General features: G+C 38.2%; 1 protein-coding gene across 2 annotated transcripts in view; it reads left to right on the top strand.

Moving 5' to 3' along the window:
- Window positions 1–15518, top strand: part of nek5.L (NIMA-related kinase 5 L homeolog) — a 32046-nt gene that overhangs the window by 3261 nt on the left and 13267 nt on the right. The window contains exons 2-17 of one of the 2 annotated variants that reach the window (XM_018247611.2): window positions 1103–1241; window positions 1397–1493; window positions 2487–2584; window positions 4087–4170; window positions 4254–4324; window positions 5210–5296; window positions 6332–6386; window positions 7068–7268; window positions 8461–8557; window positions 9583–9734; window positions 10002–10198; window positions 10955–11021; window positions 12198–12317; window positions 12714–12797; window positions 12940–13038; window positions 13508–13585. In XM_018247611.2, the coding sequence (XP_018103100.1) occupies window positions 1110–1241; window positions 1397–1493; window positions 2487–2584; window positions 4087–4170; window positions 4254–4324; window positions 5210–5296; window positions 6332–6386; window positions 7068–7268; window positions 8461–8557; window positions 9583–9734; window positions 10002–10198; window positions 10955–11021; window positions 12198–12317; window positions 12714–12797; window positions 12940–13038; window positions 13508–13585 (1719 nt within the window). In that variant the 5' untranslated portion in view covers window positions 1103–1109. The remainder of the gene's footprint in view (window positions 1–1102; window positions 1242–1396; window positions 1494–2486; window positions 2585–4086; window positions 4171–4253; window positions 4325–5209; window positions 5297–6331; window positions 6387–7067; window positions 7269–8460; window positions 8558–9582; window positions 9735–10001; window positions 10199–10954; window positions 11022–12197; window positions 12318–12713; window positions 12798–12939; window positions 13039–13507; window positions 13586–15518) is intronic. The other variant, XM_018247613.2, reaches the window with a different exon arrangement.

Here is a 15518-nt window from a genome sequence, read left to right as displayed (position 1 = left end):
CACCTAGTGCTAATGCATCCCGTTGTCTATTTTAATATGAGTGAAATGTAAAGGAAAAATCAACCCCAAAATATAAATTTGCCTAATGAAATAAAACATAATTCTAAGCAACTTTCCAATATACATTTATTACAAATACTCAGTGCTTTTAAAATGATTTGTAATAACAATTGCTATTGAAAGCAGCATTAGCTTAACTCCTGGTTTTTACTTTTTAAACAATGTTGCAAGAGTCTTAGTTCCCCAGCAGCAAAGACAGGTCTGTTAATCAGCTGCCTTGTCTTACATTGTATCAACAGTCTGAGACACCAGGGCAGAGAATAGAAAGGGACAGACACTGCTTTCAATAGCAATATATATACAAATCACTTAACCATAGAAAAAAATAATAAATGAATATTAGTGTTACATAGAATTATTTTTTTTTAATTAGGTAAATGCTTATTTCTTGGGCTGACATTCTCTTTAAGGTGTTATCTGCTCAAGCCAATGCTGCCAATGCCACAAACCAGTTGTTAAAGGGCAAGTCAACCCAAAATATTATGTTTTTCCTAATAAAAGAAAACATAATTCTAAGAATCTTCACAATATAAATTCATTACAATTTTTCTATGGTGTTTGTTATTTGTATATGTATTGCTATTGAAAGCAGTGTCTGTCCCTTTCTATTCTCTGCCCTGGTGTCTCAGACTGTTGATACAATGTAAGACAAGGCAGCTGATTAACAGACCTGTCTTTGCTTCTGGGGAACTAAGACTTTTGCAACATTGTTTAAAAAGTAACAACAGGAGTTAAGCAGATGCTGCTTTCAATAGCAATTACATTTACAAATAACTTTTAAAGCACTAATCATTTTTAATAAATTCTTATTGGAAAGTTGCTTATTATTGTCTTTTTTTGGGCAAAAAAACCCCTATGCACATTGTCCCAGCACATGTTTATTGTTTGTACCCCTAATTAGCCTGCATGAAAAAAACCCAATAAATAACTGTGCCAATATTTTGCACATGTTTGTATATCAGTCCCAATATCTTCAGAAAATGGTACATTTTTCCCAAGGATTATAACCATGCTTTGTACTTGTGTCTCTGCTGTAATACAGGTAGGGCATGTACAGAAGCACAATGGACAAGTATGACATTGTACGGTTGATTGGGGAAGGAGCATTTGGGAAAGCATATTTGGCAAAGGGAAAATTGGATAACACGCAATGTGTCATCAAAGAGATCAACTTGTCAAAGGTAACAATCCTGTGTATTATACTTCTAACTTTACTTTCTCAGGATGTTTTGCAAACTGTAGTCATCATCAGCAGTTGATTGGTAAGTATATTGGACAGTCTTTAGATAAACACCAGTATGAAACTAATCAGGTTCCTCTTTGTCACTGTCTTTAGATGCCAAAGAAAGAGAAGGATGCTTCCCATAAGGAAGTTATTTTACTGGCCAAGATGAAGCACCCCAATGTTGTCACCTTTTTCTCTTCCATTGAAGGTGAGTGAATCTTTTTGCAAGGAAAGAAATGAAAACACCACTAGATGTCATATTTGTTCTTCATTGACCAGTCACTGACATCCACATGAACACACATCAGAGGGGCAGAGGCAGAAATGCGGTCAGGGGCCTGGTGGAATAAAGGGACCCTGATGACTGTGAAGAGGGTGGAGCTTCTTGTAAAATGGGGTGTGGGGGGTCGGGTGGACTGGACAAGCCAGAGTTGTGGTCAGGTAGGTGTAGGGGGACCCATGGCTAATTACAGCAACCTTGGCACACAAACAGAGACCCACAAAAACAACACACTCTAGATTGGAGTGATGCCGTTGGTACCTGAGCCAAATATAGTTATAGCCACACTGAGTGGTTAGTAGCTCCACCTTGCATTGCTGGAGTCCAAAATCTGATTCAAGAAGTTTGTATTTTCTACCCTTGTATGTATATACACATACAGCAAGGTGAATTGGCTCCCAATGAAAATGCCCGTAGTGTGTGTGAACTAGATGTTACTGTTATATATATATATCACAATACAACTAGTCTTTTATGTTTATTTGTAATGTTCCTCACATGTCCAATTTATAATTTACACTGTAGGGTTAATATACCAGACCATATGAAAAATAAGGGATATATTTTTCAGGTCATCTGTAAATATTCTGCTAGGGTCCCATTTACCATAGCAACCAGAATGACAGACTGGGAACATAAACGGGAGAAGGCCTGCACAAACATATTTGTAATAAAAATAATATTAATAAAAAAAAATCTAACCTTAGGTGATTCATTACTTTTCAGGTTGCCAGGTGTCACTGAACGTGGCAACCATGTAGCTTTTTAAATGTCAGGTAAGAGACTGAGGCTGAACAACACAAATAAAAAATTAATTGAATGCCTACATGATGGTAATTTTAGTTCATTCAGTTTAATTTTAAAATTAGTTAATTGTAGGATGCTCCTACCCTTTAATAATATCATGTTATTGAAATACAGAAAGGAATAAGCTGTACATTGTGATGGAATACTGTGATGGTGGGGATTTGATGAAGAGGATAAACAAACAAAGAGGAGTGCTCTTTGAGGAAGAACAGGTATGCAACTTAGAGGAATCCACTGTTATGCTGGAATTCTTGGGAAAAATGTACCGGGTGGGACAATGTTTTCTTGTTTAACATTTGGTACAATTATTGGACCAAAGGCACGTGATGTAGCTCAAAATGACCAGGATTGTAATATCCAGAGTGCAACAACCCCTACCAACCAATCAGTCTTTCTCTTTTGTCATTCTAACTCCATAAGCACTGAAGATTCATGATACTGTTATTATCCAAACCTCTAGTTATGTATTAGAGGTGATAATGTACCTACAAATGATAAAGGATTGGATTGGACTAATCAATTCGCAATTGGAATTATATAAACTCACATACCTTGCCCGAGGAAGCCCAAAGAAGTTTGTGAATATATGGAATCCTTGGATCGAGTCACCTGCCACCTCAACTGACCAATGATTGACAATTTTCAGCCACACTTCCCCTCCCCCTTCTTTCTTTCTCTATCCCTTTCCTAACTTATTTTCTACTCTCTCTTCTTTATGTTGTAAAATTCAATAAAAATTATTCTTTAAAAAAAAAAATGATAAAGTATATGAAATGGCCATGGAACTCCTCAGTGACTTGCAACATCCTATAATATACAGTAGGAGGAGCTCTATCCCCTATATTATTCTGCTTTGTAAGTCAAAATGATGTTGTGTTCAGCGGTCCCTAACCTTTTTTGGCCCGTGGACCGGGGGTGGGGTTCGGCGTCCAATTTGGGCGCGCTGGTGGCCCAGTTCAAGACTGTCCGCGGCCCGGCAGTTGGGACCCCTGGTGTAGAAGACCCAGAGATTAGTGTGAGGCTGTAGCTTTTTGCTTCACCATATAATTTTAGTATGGTCCCTGCATTCACTCACCTCTTATAGAGGGGAGACAAGTTGGATGGGACAATGAATGATGGCCTAGCTTTTACCTAGAAAGCTTCATTCTGAGCCTTTGCATATCTGTGGCTGTAAGGGAAAACCCACTAGACAAATTGTTGCAGGTTCTGGTTCATGTGCAAGAAGAACAGCAAGTGTTTGAAAAATTTAATAAAATCATATTTTGATATATATACAGGTATGGGATCCATTATCCGGAAACCCGTTATCCAGAAAGCTCCTAATTACGGAAAGGCCATCTTCCATAGACTCCATTTTATACAAATAATCCAAATTTTTATAAATGATTTCTTTGTAATAATAAAACAGTACCTTGTACTTGATCCAATATAAGATATCATGAATCCTTATTGGAAGCAAAACCAGCCTATCATGTTAATTTAATGTTTACATGATTTTCTAGTAGACTTAAGGTATGAAGATCCAAATTACAGAAAGATCCATTATCTGGAAAACCCCAGGTCCCAAGCATTCTGGATAACAGGTCCCATACCTGTATAGTGCTAAATACAGCTTAAAATAAAGGACATTGAAATGTATTTGAGCAAAGTTGAAATACATATGCATATTTATATAGTATAAATGCCTTTACCTGTTTGGGGTTTTACCATGCAGATCCTAAGCTGGTTTGTGCAGATTTCCTTGGGACTGAAACACATTCATGATCGGAAAGTCCTTCACCGAGACATCAAAGCACAGGTAGAGATCTTGAGCCTACTGACCACCGGCTAAAACAAAGCTCTTGCAAGAAGGAACATGACCATGTTTGTGTTTGCTTGCAGAACATTTTCCTTTCCAGTAATGGAACACTGGCAAAACTGGGAGACTTTGGCATAGCAAGAATGCTGAACAGGTATGGAAATCCTGATATTAATCCTTTGTGACTTTATAAATAGCCAGTCTGGCTGTGTTTATAAGGAAACTATCACTCAAGTATTCAGGGATGCTCTGAATTCTTAATTTTTGGATTAGGCCTAATACCAAATCCTCTAGAAAGTTGTGTTGCTGAATATTGAACCTGAACTCTAATTTGCATATTACATTTTTAGAGAAAAATAAGATCATCTGCATATAGCTGTCCAGCACTTTAAAGTCACGTGACTTTAAGGATTTGGGTTCAGTTTGACTATACATCAAGGATTAGGCTAAACTGTAATCCTGCATAAAAAAGAGGGTTGAAATTCCACCCAAACCAAAACCCTGGATTCTATGTAGCCCTAAAAATATTAGAGTGTGCTATGTTAAGGTAAATAATTTGTAGGGATGCACCGAATCCAGGATTCGGTTCGGGATTTGGCCAGGATTCTGCTGCACAGAATCCAGGATTCAGTCCGGGATTCGGCCAGGATTCTGCCATTTTCACCGGGATTCGGATTCGGCCGAATCCTTCTGCCTAGCTGAACCGAATTCAAATCCTAATTTGCATATGCAAATTAGGGGCGGGCAGAAATTGAGTGACTTTTTGTCACAAAACAAGGAAGTAAAAGATGTATTCCCCTTCCCACCCCAAATTTGCATATGCAAATTAGGATTCGGATTCGGTTCGGTATTTGGCCGAATCTTTCATGAAGGATTAGGGGTTCGGCCGAATCCAAAATAGTGGATTCGGTGCATCCCTAATAATTTGTAACTTTAATTACTAGAGTCGGTTTGTATTTTCAGAACTCTTGCATTTGTGCTTTTAATCTTCCAACGTAGTGATAATCTCATGTGTGATTTGTTTTCACATTTTGTGTAGCACAATGGAACTGGCACGAACCTGCGTGGGAACTCCGTATTACCTTTCGCCTGAAATCTGTGAGAATAAGCCATATAACAACAAAACGTAGGTCATGCTTCCCTTTTGTCCTAATGCAGCACACGCAACTTGTGTTTAGTGTGTCTCCATACGTGCATGGGGAAAGTTGAAGTCCAGATAAATGCAGTTACAGGAATGGTGTTTCCCATTAATAATCATAATACAATATATGGGGTTTTGTGTTTTATATATATTATTTTGTGACTCTGGGATCTACTCAGATTAAACAGAAAAAGAAGAAATGAAATAGACTGATGAACACAAAATAAAGATGCAGAGGCAAAGCAATAGGATTCTGTAGTCTAATCAAATACCCCAGGAAACCCATCTCCTGGTACCTCTTGCAATGTGTAAAGCGGAAGCTGTTAGGTGGATTTCATGGGGGCCTGGTACTGAAATTCTACAACAGGTACAGAAGAAGCCTTAGAAATGGCATCAGCAAAAATTAAATTGTAACTGCAGAAGTTACATAGTTACATAGTTACATAGTTACATAGTTAAATTGGGTTGAAAAAAGACAAAGTCCATCAAGTTCAACCCCCCTCCAAATGAAAGTGCCCAAACCTAAGCTTTTTGTGCCACTAGGTTGCCGGCATATGATTTAGTTTCCTTTCTATTGGCTATAATGTAAATCACTGGTGGGGAAACATACGAGTTGCTTCATTTTTTCTGAAGCAGTCAGAAGTTGCCTCACAAGGAAACTCCGGGCAACTTGAGAAACTTGAAACAATGTGGATGTTTCCCCACCGGTGAGTTAAATTATTGCTAGTGCCAAAGCATTTTTAGTCACCCATTATAGTACAGATTTAGCTCAAGCGACTAACCTCGTACCATTACCCTTTTAGTGTCTGGTAACCACAAGCTTGGAAAGGTGGAACTTTCTACTGTTGGGTTCCCTTTTGTACTACGTTTTAAGTTTTTAATTTTAGGGGGGGGTTGGCTAAAAACACAGAGGTTCTATGACATCACTTGACTTTACGGTGTACAGGAAATTAGTGAACTATCAAATTTAGCTGGTCTTTTTATAGTTACACTAATCAGTTTGACTTGCTTGTTTTACAGGGATATTTGGTCGTTAGGATGTGTGCTCTATGAGTTATGCTCCCTCAAGCATCCGGTAAGTTTGGAAATTTTAGTCCCTTTTAGTATCAGTATCCCATATCAGTACAAGTATGGGACCTTGTTATCCAGAATGCTCGGGACCTGGAGTTTTCCGGATAACGGATCTTTCCGTAATTTGGGTCTTCAAGCCTTAAGTCCACTAGAAATTCATTTAAACATTAAATAAACCCAATAGGCTGGTCTTGCTTCCAATAAGGATTAATTATATCTTAGTTGGGATCAAGTACAAGATACTGTTTTATTATTACACAGAAAAAGGAAATCGTTTTTAAAAATTTGGATTATTTGGATAAAATGGAGTCTAAGGGAGACAGATTTCTGGATATCGGGTTTCCGGATAAGGGATCCTATACCTGTATTAATGTATCATGGCTGGTAACTTATTTCTTTTGTGGTTTGTGAATGCTGTTAGGACACAAAGGTATGTTCTATTACCAGATCATTGATATATGCTGTAAATCTACTAGTTAAATAATGAGTTGATATTATACAATATAAATAAATATACAATTTCTTTATGTTTCAAAGTTAGGAACTCAGGGAAAATGCTGTTAATGCCATGAATCCTGCCATAGGCATCATCACCTGTTACAATCAATCAAATGTACTTTGCATGCACCCATAAAATAAATCACAAGATATTAAAAGATATTTCCATTTTCTTTACTTCTTAAAGTTTGAAGCTGGCAGCCTGCGCCAACTAGTGCTGAAGATCGGTAGAGGACGCTATGAGCCACTCCCTAACAAGTATTCTTATGACTTGAGGACTCTAGTATCTCAGCTTTTTAAAATATCCTCTCGGGACAGACCTTCCATCAACTCTATCTTAAAGAAACCATTTCTAGAGAAACGTATTAATAAACATCTGAGTCCAGAGGTTAGTATGTAGCAAAGGGGTAGCTTGGGTGCTCCCCAGGAGAAGTCTTTGTAGAATGAAGAACCAAGGTTAGCTAGATACTAAAGGTAAAGTGTAGAGATTGCTCCTGACCACAGAAGAAAATAGTAGGAAGTTAGGAGACAAGGTATTTAGTAAGGGAATTGTTTCAGCAGATGTACAGCAAATAATCTGAGGTTGAGGAAGCCAGCTAAGAAAATGTGGCAATAATCAAAATTTAATATGATAAAGATGTAGGCTAGACATGGTGTACATTATGTTTTGTGCTTCTGTACCAGCCCAAGGCAACAACAACCTTTTAGCAGGGAAGATCTGTGTCTCCAAAGATGCCCCAGTAGCTCCCCATCTTCTTTTCTGCTGATTCACTGCACATGCTCTGTGCTGCTGTCACCTACTGAGCTTAGGGACCCACTCACAATATACAGTACACATAGAATATAAATGACACAGTATAAGGCTGATTAGTCATTAATACAGATAATTACTACATGGCAGCACAGAAACCAGTTCAATTAGCATCAGAATTTAATTATAAGCCTTGTAGCATCAGCTTATATTACAGACCAACCTCATTTTCTGCTTGATAATTTATGATGACCCCTAAGCTTAGCTTCTCAACAGCTGCTCAGAGCCCCCTGAGCATGTGAGTGTTGCAGACACTTTCCAAGATGGTGACCCCCTGTGACAAGTTTGAAGTTTTGGATCATTGCTGTTATTGAGAAGCTGAAACTTTCAATTCAATATATAAAATATGCAAATTTAAGTCATATTCAATGTAATTATTTAATATTAAGTTTAGTTCTTCTTTAAGGGGTGTGCGGTATTGTTTGGACATATGTTAAATTCTATAAACCGTTGAGAATACAGAAGTGGCAGGATGATGATGAGAAGATCACCCCTAAATATATCTACAAGTGGCTCTTATGATTGTTGTGTTTGTTTGTCAGGTATAAGATGTACGATCGTTAGATTCCCACTAACTTCACAATAATTTGACGGATTGGTCAGATTTCACTAAAATCGGTCGTTCACCAAAGAAAAATCTTTGCGTCTATGGGGACCTTTAGTTAAAGTAGAATGGGAGAGAGAGATTAATTTCAATGGCTGTTTTGTTTGGTAGAATATAGTGGGCAGGGAGATGATAAAAGTAATTTAACACTTGCCTGTCTTCTAGCTCATTGAAGAGGAGTTCAGCCATACTGTCATACACAGGAAAAAGCCATCATCATCAAATCCAGCCAGATATCCTTATAGACCTAAACAATCACCTGGTAATGTGTACAAGTTTCTCATTGTTTTCAACTGCAATTTCCTGTTCAGCCTAAAGGATGTAATAGATATAAATTTGACATTAAATATTGTTTTAATATGCTCAGCAGTATATGGTATAATTGTGTTAAACTGATATACTGCAGTATAAACGACAGCTGTTGCCATTATAATTTCCACATTAGGGAGTCAACAAAATGTTTATGATGAATGGTTGTCATGTTGTGCAATTGTTCTGTGTGCTGGGCAGAAAGGGGCAGGGGGCTAATAAAGGTGCCAGCAACATTGGTTTGGGTGGATGGTAATCTACAAATGAGGCACTAATGAGTAGCAATGTTATAAAAGTTGCTTGCAGGTCTAGTACGCTAGAGCAACCGAATAGATCTTTGATTTCAAACAGGTGAACAGGTAATTCAGCCTTCTGATTGATTTCTTTGATTTATTAGGCCGGGTTTGAACTGTTAGTGCATTACTTCATATATAAATCCCAGTATTTCTAATTCACTCTCTTAGAATACATCAGTGGCTTCCAAAATCTGGGGTTGGCCCCATTGTGGGACCTGGAGCAGTGGCAAGGGGTCACCATCTTGGTTTCTCCCAGCAAAGACTGGGAGAGTTTGGGAGCCACTGATATATGCTGAGATAGTGGTCCGCATGGGCCCCTTCAACTCAAAACTCCCCCTGACTCAACATCGCAGCTGCAATCTCTTATAAACCTGCGCCTATGCTGTCTCTGTTGACATCTGATATGGGTGGGTCGGGTGCTTCTATATAAGAGTTTGCAGTATGCCAATTCAGCTGGGTCTGATTTGGGAGTTTCAGTGGCCATGCAGCTAGTGTGTGTGAATGGCCACCCGCCAACACCAATGTTTTACTATGAGCTTAGAGGGGCACTCACCAAAGATTAAACCTACATTATCATATTAGCCATATGTGATCACAGTAGAATACTACAGTCCAACTACATTTAGTCTGTAGACTTATCTTACATTCTTGCATTGGGAATAACGTCTGTTTCATCGATAAGTTGCCAAAGCAGATGTTGCAAAAGCTGAGAGGTGCAAAATACGTGAAATCAACTCTCCTAAACCTAAAGTAGCTGTGCGTCCTAGGAGGGACGAATTACCCAAGAGGAACGAATGGAAACCTCCTTCTGTTGTTCAGCATCATGCAGTCAAGGTGATTACCTAATTAATGTTTAATATGTTTTTAATCTTCAAAGACACTCAACTATCTGAATGCAAATTTTGGATGTACTCATGGAATCCTGCAATTGATTAAAAGTGACTCTGTACCTGTTTCAATAAAATATACTGTACACAAGTGGGATAGTTTTACCCTTGATGAAAATGAATACTATTTAGAATATTACATAAATGGCCTAACAACATTGTAGCACGACAGGACTTGGCATTAATAAAGTAAGCATTTTTTTTTCATGCCCAGAATTACTGGGAACCAAAACCAGATATTGGAGGGCGGGCAGCAGTGGCCAAGATCCAGGGGCAGTATGATCACTACTATGCCCAGCTGAACAACATACAGAGAAGAGGTTATGAGCAGATGCCTAATAATGTGCCTCTCATCAACCACCGAGTTGAAGATTATTACAAACAGAAAGCCATGCAACAGCAAAACCAAGGGTAAGATTTTTTTCGTTAAAAAAAAAAGAATTTCATAAGAAGAGCTCTATCAGTGGGCATCAGACCCTGGTCTTAAAGGATCAGTAACATCAAAAAAAACTTTTAAAAATTTGTTAGTATATGTCAAAAAATAAACACCAACACAAATTAAACTTTTAAGTTGCAAAGCCTTTATTAAAAAATAACTTACTCCACTTCCGCTCTTCTTAAGAAAAGGCAACTATCCATTCTGCAGCAGTTGATTTCTCCTCCCTGGCTATCTCTCCTGGCCGCTCTGCTCATCACTTCTAGGCGATGCGCATGTCGTATCCCCCAGTCCACGGTCGTCGCCATTGCCTGCCAGTTGCTCCCCACTTCCCAGCATTGCTCCTCTGTCTCTCCCTGACATGTTTTTTTCTTGCCGCACCCCAGCCCCCGCACTGCGCAGCCCCGTCTCCCTCTTCCGCCAAACGAAATCTTATTCCCTCCGTCGCTGTTTCATTGCTGTGCCAGTTTATAACTCTATTTCTGTGTCCGCACTGGGCTGGCTATATCCAAAGTAAAACCGATTTTACTAAAATGTATATCTTAATAACTATGTGTGTTACTGTGGCTTTTATCAAACATAGAATTATATAAAATTATGCAACCAGTAGAATATATTATTAACCATTTCTTATGGCATATATATCCTATTAATGATGCTAATTATATTGCCATAGCCACTTGCATTTGTTCTCTGGCTACTGGATGTTTACCTGCATTGTTCCATTCCAGGCCTGCAGAATTTTTACAGAGGAGACAGGAGGCCCAGCTATATAAGATAAAGGTCGAGAAGCAATTGGTGAGTCCGTAACATGAGTAAGCAGCCATACACAGTTCTGTTGTCTCATGATTTGCTCAGAAACTCAGTCTGATTTGGTATGATGGTCTTGCGGGACAATAAACTAAAACAGAGAAGTCACTACTGCAACTTAACAACTTCCTCCATAGCCAAAAGGATATAGTAATTCTGGGGGAAAAAACATTGTATGGTGTATTAAAAAAATGCCAGTTTGCATTGCTCAATGCACTGGATTTGTAATTGCTTTTATAGCCTTCTGTGCTTGGGGTGCTGGGACGTCATATATTGTATATTTGTATATTTTACAAGGTTTTCTAAACCTCAAATTTATCTGGTCCTGCTTTTTTTTTTACATAAATTCTTAGCTTATCTCCAGTTTCTTTCAAGTTCTGGCAATTAGTCTCCTTGCTGCTATTAGGATGTGGGTTAGGATTTTCTCCTTCATCGTATCTCCCTGTTCTGGAAATATGCCAAGTATGGCCACACTTGGGGCTTGTGAGAGATTGATGTAGAGGGAATTAGTAATAATACAGAACACTGATTTCCAAAATTCTTGTAGTTTAGGACAGTTCCACCAGATGTGTAACATGGACCCTTTATTTTTGCAGTTTCTCCAGCAGAGTGGTGATGTTTTTGGGTAGATTTGGGCCAATTTTTCTGGTGTTAGGTACCAACTATGCAGTATTTTGGAGTAGTTTTAAGGGTGGTCCGCACAGCTTGTGTGTGTTTTCAGTTGTTGTATGGCTCTCCAGCAGTTCTCTATTGCTGTTTGTTGGTTAAAAAAACTCAAATTTTTGGAGATTTATTAAACTCTGATGCTGCAAATAGCCAGAATCCGACAATCTGCCATCTCAGTCCTGTTGAGGTCTAGTACAAGTCAATGAGAGATGTCCCTATCCCAATTTAAAGATATTGTGGTTTGTGCTGGTTTTAGCCTGATCATCTGATAAATTCTGGGTTTTCGGGCATAAAACCCCCCAAAAATAGAAAAGTCTCAGAAAATCTCACAATTTGGGTTTTCACTTGATTTTACAGAGTTTTTTACTGATCCAATTATTTTATTTTATTAATAAATAAGGCAAAAATAGGGGATGGGAGTTTGGTTGAGCTTTTTTTTTATTAGCATACTGAGATAAATTTGGATTTTAGTAAATAACCCCCTTAATATTGTTGTAGGGCCTGCGTCCATCCTCAGCTGACTACTTCTATAAAGCAGCGTTGAGACCAGAACTTCCACCGGAGGTGCAAATAAACAAACCTCCACAGAAACAGCAGATTAAGAATATTGAGAATAGGGTAAGTGAATTCTAGGTTTAGTTATGGAACAGTCAATTCCTGAACAAATTTTAAGATTTAATGTTTGGTGCTCCACATTAGATGGATACTACCCAGTTAACTCTTGTATCCTAGAATTCTGGGTAAACAATTCAGATCTGTACTGTGATTCTTAATTAATGTGGTATCAAGGCACTTAAAAAGCAAAGCTTCCCTATTATGCAGAAAATGTACTGTCTGGGATAAGTAACAGATACTCTATTATAGTTAAATACCGGTAACAACAAAGGCAAATTTGGCCCTGGCCCTTAAAATTCCAGTGCTGTTGCGTAGGAGCATTGCTGTTCTGTTGTAAAATGTTGAATACAAGTAAATGCTTGTGTCAGAACATATGATTGTGTCTTGTCTGTGTAACAGGAGTATCTGAAGCAGCTGGAGCTCATTCGTCAGCAGTATCACAATGAAGTGAGGGGAAACAAAGCCAAAGCAGGACTACAGCAGGTATATATGTATTTTTAACATTCATAACAAAGTTTATCACACAACAGAAAGAGGATCACTTGCACTAGGTTCTAGGTACATTCATACATTCATACTTTGTTGTACCCCCACCCTGAGATGATCTGCTGTCATTCATTTTTAGGAAGCTCCGAGACTTGTAGAAGGGACTTATCTGGTACAGCAAGGAGTCCACAAAGGGGAAGGACCCTGCGTTCAGCCTGACAGTAAAGAGCCAGCTGAGGTATTGCTTGGTGCTTCAACATAGTAATGGCTAGGATGCCACAGTTACTGGCGGCAGTTTGTTTTCTTCTCCTTTAGAATAAAATACAAACTCCCTGTATATATCTTTATGTTATTCCATTATTCCACTTATTTATTCTTTACAGTTATTTCTACTCATAGTGGGCACATATATCAGCTGACCTAGTTGCCTTTACTCTCACCCATGCACAAGAGCCACACGACATTTTTTGTATGGGTGTGTTGATTACCTTTGATTAAACTAGACAGTGGCAAATTACAGCCCACAGGGTCCTTGTGTGAGGTAAGTGTAGTGGGCTGCAGTGTGGCCTTTCTGTGTGCCCCCAATAGGAGTTTATGCTCCCCTCCTTTTATGAATAATCCCTACATTCCCATAAAAGTATGTTTTATAAGTATAGTATAGTATAAGGAATGTTTCCTCATTTGACCAAATTTGTTTCACATTTTAGGAAATTCAATATTTAAATCACATTTTAAAGCAAAACAGAGAGGAACGAAGAGAGCTGGAAAAGAAATTTAAAATTAAGGTCAGTCCATAAACCTTATGTTATGTCCTTTTATATACAGTACACTGTGGGGCACATTTGCTTAGCTCGAGTGAAGGAATAGAATAAAAAATACTTTGAATTTCGAAGTATTTTTTTGGCTACTTCGACCATTGAATTGGCTACTTCGACCTTCGACTACGACTACGATTCGAGCTAAAAATCGTTTGACTATTCGACCATTCGATAGTCAAAGTACTGTCTCTTTAAAAAAAACTTCGACCCACTACTTCGCCACCTAAAACCTACCAAGCATCAATGTTATCCTATGGGAAGGTCCCAATAGGCTTTATAGCCAATTTCTGATCGAAGGAAAATCGTTCGATCGATGGATTAAAATCGTTCATTTCGAAGGATTTAATCGTTCGATCGGTTGATTATTCCTTCGATCGTTCGATCCAACGAATAGCGCTAAATCCTTTGACTTCGATATTCGAAGTTGAAGGATTTAACTTCGACGGTCGAATATCGAGGGTTAATAAACCCTCGATATTCGACCCTAAGTCGAATATTAGTGGGGTATTTTGGAAATTACCCCCTACCACTCACCATTGCTTGCTGTGGGATCATATAAAAAAACACTGTCGAATTTCCCATTGACAGAAAATGGGATTATTTGGAGATTTTAATAAAGTGGTGGGCAAAACACTCAAATTGCATTTTGCACTATAAGACTAAGAAGACAATGCAATCAATATTCAACAGGTATGGGATTTGTTTTCCAGAATGCTCAGGACAGCAGATAACAGGTCTTTCTAAAATTTAGATCTCCATACCTTAAGTCTACTAAGTAAAAAATGTAAACATTAAATAAAAACAATAAGATTGTTTTGCTTCCAATAAGGATTAATTATATCTTAGTTGGGATCAATTACAGGGTACTGTTTTATTATTACAGAGAAAAAGGAAATATTTTTTACAAATTTGAACTGATAAAAATAGATTCTATTGGCCTTCCCATAATTTGGAGCTTTCTGGATAATGGTTTTCCAGATAATGGATTCTATCCCTGTACTAGTATACAGTCAGACATTGGTGTCAAGATGTCAATATAATGGCTTGTTTATGGGCCCAAAACAACTTTGTTGTAAGTCAATATGTAATCAGGGCTCTTTCTGATATTCAGCCCGAAAAGTTCTGCAGATCTTTCTGTGTAAGGCCAGCCTTTGAAAAGAAAGTGACATTATCTGACTAGTCCCTCTTTTCTGGCAGTAAGATTAAAATCTAGTGCAATAGTGCAATCCGGTATTTTTAAATAACAGTGGCTTTTTCTATATTTACAATTAGTTTGTGGCAGGGGCGTAACTATAGAGGAAGCAGACCCTGCGGTTGCAGGGGGGCCCAGGAGTGTAGGGGGCCCAGTGAGACCCTAATTAATTAGCAATTTTAATATATCTTGGTAAAATAGGCCAACTTATAAATATTTTGGGGCCCTAAATTGAATTTGCTATGGGGCCCAGTAACAACTAGTTACACCACTGATTTGTGGATTTACAGGTTAATGTAATAAAAGGTGACAATGATGATGACAAAGAAGATGCAATGTTTGCTAAAGTCTGTTACCTCTCAGCAACCCAAATAAGGCCACTAAACTTAAACATTTTCATGCAGAATTGTGCTTATTACAAAGTTATAAAAAAAAATCTAGTGAGCTGTCTCTGTTATGGAGGCTGCCATTTATCTCCCTGTTCAGCTAGTCCCCTCCCCCCCCCAGACCCCTGGCCGCTAAGCTTTCTTGTATTGGGATTATATTGTTGGATAAAAGGAATATGGGATAAGGCTACAAGGGACCTTTTTTTTTAGGAAAGTCTAAATATTGCAATCTGAGCCAGTAATACCTTCATAAAAATGCTGGGAATGTTGGAAATAAAGCTAAAAAAAAGATAAACACTCTGAGCTCTCGATATTCCAATAA

This window comes from Xenopus laevis, chromosome 2L (assembly GCF_017654675.1).
Source record: "Xenopus laevis strain J_2021 chromosome 2L, Xenopus_laevis_v10.1, whole genome shotgun sequence".
NCBI lineage: Eukaryota > Metazoa > Chordata > Amphibia > Anura > Pipidae > Xenopus > Xenopus laevis.
Note: the sequence above shows the minus strand (reverse complement) of the source record. Positions and strands in the feature narration are given on the sequence as shown.